Source organism: Elaeis guineensis, chromosome 4 (genome assembly GCF_000442705.2).
Source record: "Elaeis guineensis isolate ETL-2024a chromosome 4, EG11, whole genome shotgun sequence".
Taxonomy (NCBI): domain Eukaryota; kingdom Viridiplantae; phylum Streptophyta; class Magnoliopsida; order Arecales; family Arecaceae; genus Elaeis; species Elaeis guineensis.
Window position 1 is genome coordinate 62,780,112 of NC_025996.2, and position 5,542 is coordinate 62,785,653.

The 5,542-nt window shown below is 46.3% G+C and overlaps 1 protein-coding gene across 1 annotated transcript; it reads right to left on the reverse strand.

Moving 5' to 3' along the window:
* Window positions 1-599: 599 nt before the first annotated feature.
* Window positions 600-4,899, reverse strand: LOC105033583 (G-type lectin S-receptor-like serine/threonine-protein kinase LECRK3). The gene is given in 5 exon segments (XM_019846696.3): window positions 600-1,677; window positions 1,680-1,755; window positions 1,758-2,389; window positions 2,392-3,081; window positions 3,435-4,899. Coding segments are annotated over 5 exon segments (3,660 nt in total). The 5' UTR covers window positions 4,735-4,899; the 3' UTR covers window positions 600-715.
* Between the last annotated feature and the right edge of the window lie 643 nt (window positions 4,900-5,542).

Sequence of the window (5,542 nt, forward strand, 5' to 3'; positions counted from 1 at the left end):
CAGTCCTCGCACGTGCTTGGATTTTACCAGGACGGAAACCGCTGCCAGATTTGGAAAGGAAAGGCAAGATCGCTGGCCAACAAAGATGGACGGACGACGGAGATTCGAAATAAAAGCAGAGGAAAGTGGGGATCCTCCGTTTGCTCTTTCAACGGGCATTACATGTGGGAAGCGGGGTGCATGGGTTCGGAGAAAAGGAGTGGAGGGGGCACAGATGCGCCTTTAGTTTTTAGTTTTTAGTACATAATAATTAAATATTGATGAGAACGGCAAATCGTAGGGATGGGAAAATAGGGATGTCCAAAATTTTATTTTGAATCACAGGATACCTATTGCTAATATGTGCTCTTAGCCAGTATTTTATTTTATGTCACCTGCAAATCTTAAAAAGTATTTTTAGTTTATTGACGAAGAAAATAAAGAATATAAAGGCAATTTATCATTAATGCAGAGCTAAATATCATTCCTTATTTTTAACAAAAATACCATTAAGTTCGTGTCACGGATTATATGATTTAGATAGTGCATCATTAACTTTTTGCAACTGGAATCCTACTCTTTAAAGAGCATCCACCATAACACCTTTCAAACCGGTAATATTCATCAAACTTATTTTAATACATTATAACTAACATCAAGTTTTCATGTAGGAAAGCTAGTTGTGAATTACATGGACCAAGAGCACTAGACGTTTAAATGATTTATGGCACAAGAATTAGAACGAAAATTTCATGATTGAGATGCCGAGTGTCCTGCACTCGTCGGTTTTTTTTTTTGACAAGGCTGCACTCATGGTTTTGTGGGATATATTTTTAGCCAAAGAAACTGATAGGGGAAGGGCTTGGGGGCTTGGAACATCCGCATGTCCTTCGAGCATTATAGTTACTCTTTTCATGTCGGGCCTCATCGAGGGTTCTTCCTGCACACACCAGATTGCCACCATCACAAATCTTTTTAGCCTCCTTGCATCTATAATCGCCTCCTTGTCGTCCTCCACCAACTTGTCCAACCTTCCTTCTTTATAGAAATCATAAGCCCAATAGACAAGAATATCTCCGGTACCTGCCTCCGGTTCAATGCTCTTCCTGCAGCAAATGATCTCCAGGAGCATGACACCGAAACTGTAAACGTCAACCTTGGCAGTGATTGCTGTTCTCCTGAACCATTCTGGAGCAACATAACCCCTGGTCCCCCTTATGCCTGTGCTAGTCCGGGATTGGTTGGTCCTCAGAAGCTTTGCCAATCCGAAGTCAGATATCCTTGCTGTAAAGCGGTCGTCCAGAAGCACATTCTGAGGCTTTATGTCGCAATGGATGATCGGGCTGCTGCACTCTTCATGCAGGTATGAGAGTCCCCTTGCGATTTCAATTGCTATTCCAGCTCGTTGGTCCCATGTTGGCTTCATAGAATCAAAGAGGAAGTCTGCCAAAGAGCCATTGCTCATGAACTCATACACAAGAAGGCGATGGACACCCTCGTCGCAGAACCCAAGCAATCTAACGAGATTCTTGTGATTCGTTTGGCCGATTACACTCACCTCAGTTCTGAATTCCTTTTCACCTTGCTGCGCCACCTTGTCAAGCATCTTGACCGCGATGAAGATTTCAGCATCTGAAACTAACCTGCCTTTATAAACTGTTCCGAACGATCCATGGCCGAGTTCTTCCTCGAACTCATCGTTGCAACTTCCAACTCCCTGTAGGAGAAAGATCTCAGGTGAGTGCCTATGATGCTTGCATCTGGTTCGACTGCTTTTTATGGCCAAAGAATGAATTGGCCCGGTAAAACACAGGTAGCAAATTCAGCAATGCCGAACCTCCCAGAATTATGGATAATATGAGGATCAAAGTATGCTGATTTTGGGCCCCTCCAGGAGGACTAACTGTGGCTATCTTGATGAGAGCTTTTCCATCCGTTTGAGGGTCTTCTCTCCCATTCGAAAGTGGCAACTTTTTCTTCCAACAGCTCTCATTTCTATAGATTGCCACTGCACAGAGGCAGTCACCTAAGCAGGCTTGGCCACAGTCATGCTCTGTTACAGGGCTGAGCACTTCGTAGTCACCCGTCGGCCAGTCCACGTTCATCATGGTCCGAAGATCGGTAAGCTCGCAGGTCAGCATGCCGTCTGGTTTGCACCCCATGTACATATCACTGGGGTCCAGAAAGGAATACCCTGGTGGGCATTCGCAGGTCGGCCGTCCATCGTCTGTAAGCTTGCACAAGCTATTAAATCCACAGGCGCCGCTGCCGATGGACCCTGATACCTGCAAGCAGATGTTGTCGGGGAGATGCCACAGGACGCGCCACGACTCTGGCCCGCCAGTACTGGTCCTAGAGTTGGGCTTCGGGAAGTAGTACTGCCTAAGGACTCCATCGGAATCCAGTGTTCCCGCTGGTAGTGGTCCTCTGTTGAGACCATGCCGCTCGACTTTGTGAGCGGGAGAATGCTTCCATCCATTTGATTCAAGCAGAGGTAGCCCGAGCTATTGAAGATGAGCTGGGTACCAATCCCAGTGGTATTGCTCGACCAGTAGGGTTCGTACTGATATCCGGTAGGGACATTCACTGAATAAAACATAAGGTTTCCATCTTTCTGGATTGAAAGCTTGAATCTTCCTTGTGAATAGTTGGTCTCTGCTAGACGAGAGTATAGCTGGGTGCCCGGACCCAATACTTGGGTGGGTAGAATCGTGTCGGTAGGGTTGTTGAAGCTCTCCCAGATATAGCTATTCCTTTCGTTTATGAGGACAAAGTTTCCAGTGTCGAGCATCGCAGCAGAGGAAACACCTGTTGCATTGACTGACCATACCTCCTGGCCTTGCTCACCGTAGAGTACGAGTCGTCCGCTACCGGTCAGCTCCACCATGGATCCTCTTGGCACTGGTTTGTTCCTGTTGGCAGACCACACGACAGCTTTATCTGCTACCTTGTTGAACCAGATGCCCAGCAAGAAGAGGTTACTGTCGGCTCCGAGTGGAAGGAATCCGAATGCGAAATCACCAGAAGGAGAAACCCATGAATTGTTCACGTCGTCCAGAGACGAAAGAGATGAGCCTAGGCTGATGCTGCTGTACTTTTGAGCTGTCATCGGAAGAGGAAGTATCAGCAAAAACCAAGAGAACAGAAGCACAAACAAAAATGAATATAAGCAAACAGTTTGTTTTGAGAAGAGAAGGCAATTATGTGAGCATCCCATTAATCTAGATTAAATCCATTTGTTGCTTCTTCGAGCTCACGGTATGTAAAGAGAGTAGAGGCCCAGCCCTACCACGCTCAAGTGGGGCAGAAGCTTCTCCTTGCTATACATTATAGTGGTCGAAAAGGATCGAAGTGACGAGACATAATTTACAAAAGCAGAGCTTCCTATCAGCGATCCAACTGGAACGTTTCTTACTCTGTAACTAGAGTGGGACAGTGAGGATGGGAATTATTACCTTTGGGTACTTTGATAAAAGCCTTTCTCTGAACATAACTGCCCGCCTTCCCGTTGGAAAGGGGGAGCTTCTTCTTCCAACAATCCCCATTGTTTTGATAATAAATAGCAACTGCACAGAAGCAGTCGCTTAAGCATTCTCTCTTACATCTGTCCTCATCTATGGGACTGTAGTGATCGTAATCAGATAAAGGCCAGTCGACATCGATCATCACCGAGAAATCATACAGCGACCCTATCTCCTTCTCATCTGCATCACAGCTCTGGGAAGCAAAATTTGGTTGACACCCTTTGTACTTCCTGTCTGGATCCAGAAAGGAATACTGGGGTGGGCACTCACAATCCACGCGCTTATTGCTATCCAATTTGCAGTAGCTATTGAACCCACAAGCACCACTCCCAGTCTCCACGAGCACCGCTTGACATATGTCTGGAGGCTGGAAATCCACGGTCGTCCAGCCCTCGCTCCGGCTCCCATTCCTTATCCCAATCTTTGGATGGACGTACTGCCTGAAGACCCCGTCAGAGTCGAGCGTAGCCCTGAGGTAGAAATCTCTCACTGCATCCATTTTCCCGGACGTAAAATTCCACTGAGTGCCGTTATTTAGGGCCAAGTAAATGGTACCCCGCTCGTCGAAGACGAGCTTTGTTCCATTTCCAACGGTGTTGCTGGCCCAGTAACTATCGTATTGCAAGCCAGAAGGAATGGCCACAGGATAAAAGACTAGATTACCGTCAGATTGGACGCTGAGCTGGAACCTCCCACTGGAGTAATCCGTGTCCATCATACGGGATCGCAGGTTGGTGCCCAGATCCAATTCTTGGGAGGGCAAGATGGTGTCAGAGGGATTGGCAAAGCTCTGCCAGCTAACGGAGGCGTCAGCGCTCGCAAGCACGAAGTTTCCGGTATCGAGCATGGCACCATAGGTGGCATTGCTAGCGCCAGGATTCCACACCTCCTGGCCGTTGTGGTCTTTGAGCGAGAGCCCCCCGTCGGCGGTCAGCTCCACTCTGGCTCCGTCTTGCACCGGTTGGTCTCCGTTCGCGTACCAAACAACGGTTCTGTTTGCTGTCTTCACGAACCAGATGGCAAGCAAGAAGAGGCTGCTATTAGTTTCCAAGGGATAAAATCCAAAGGCGAACTCGCCGGAGGGCGAAAGCCAGGAGTTGTTTTCGCCTAGGGTAGTGAGGGAGGAGCCCAAGCTTATGTTGTGGTAAGCCTGAGCATACGAAGGGCTGATTAAAGCTAGCAGCAGGAGGAGAGGTGGTAGGAAATGGTGGAACAGAGAAGAGGGTGCCATACCAGCGACTGGGATTTGGCGGAGATGGGAGACTATTCAATATTGTAGGCAAGAGTAATGTCGGGAGGATCGCTCGGAAAACTATTACATGATCTTTCCTGGAAACATGATCCCATGGTTTGACCCGTTCTATCCTTGTTCTCTTTCCTGTCAAACTGGATCTTTTCTTTGAAATGGTGTGATTGGTATACCTTTCTTACCTTTCTTTCGTATTGACTGTGGCTGAATAAAAACGACAGATACACGTGCCAGGACAGTGATGATAATTTTTTGCTGCATTCTCCCACGGAATGCATTTAATTAATATAAAAATCTAAGAGTTACACTGAGATGAAACTTCCCATGCTAATAGAGTCCATTTATCTCGTAATTTTAAATAAATAAATAAATAAAATTGTGATACTTACGTGAAAACTAGTTAAGGCCATCTGCCAATCCGTATATTCTTTTCTTCCTCATCAAAATCTCTCTCCATCCATTCATCAAGTTTTCCATCTCTTCGAGATTTGTATTGGGTTGTTGTATGATTAATTTGGTAGGTGTCTATAACCTGATTCTACACTATATACTATGAACACCATGTTTTAGGAATTCTATATCAATTGTCTGGATGCATGTTGTTATGGAGAAGACCTGCCGACTGAGACCAGTCCTCCATACAGACGTGCCCAAGATGATATGGTGAGGTCATACTAGCTGTGAACCCAAACACCATCCATTTAGCAAGCAGTACAGGTGAAGTTTGCGCCTGTCATTCACGACTAATAACCTTGATACGTTACATGATCTTTCCTGGAAACAAGATCAC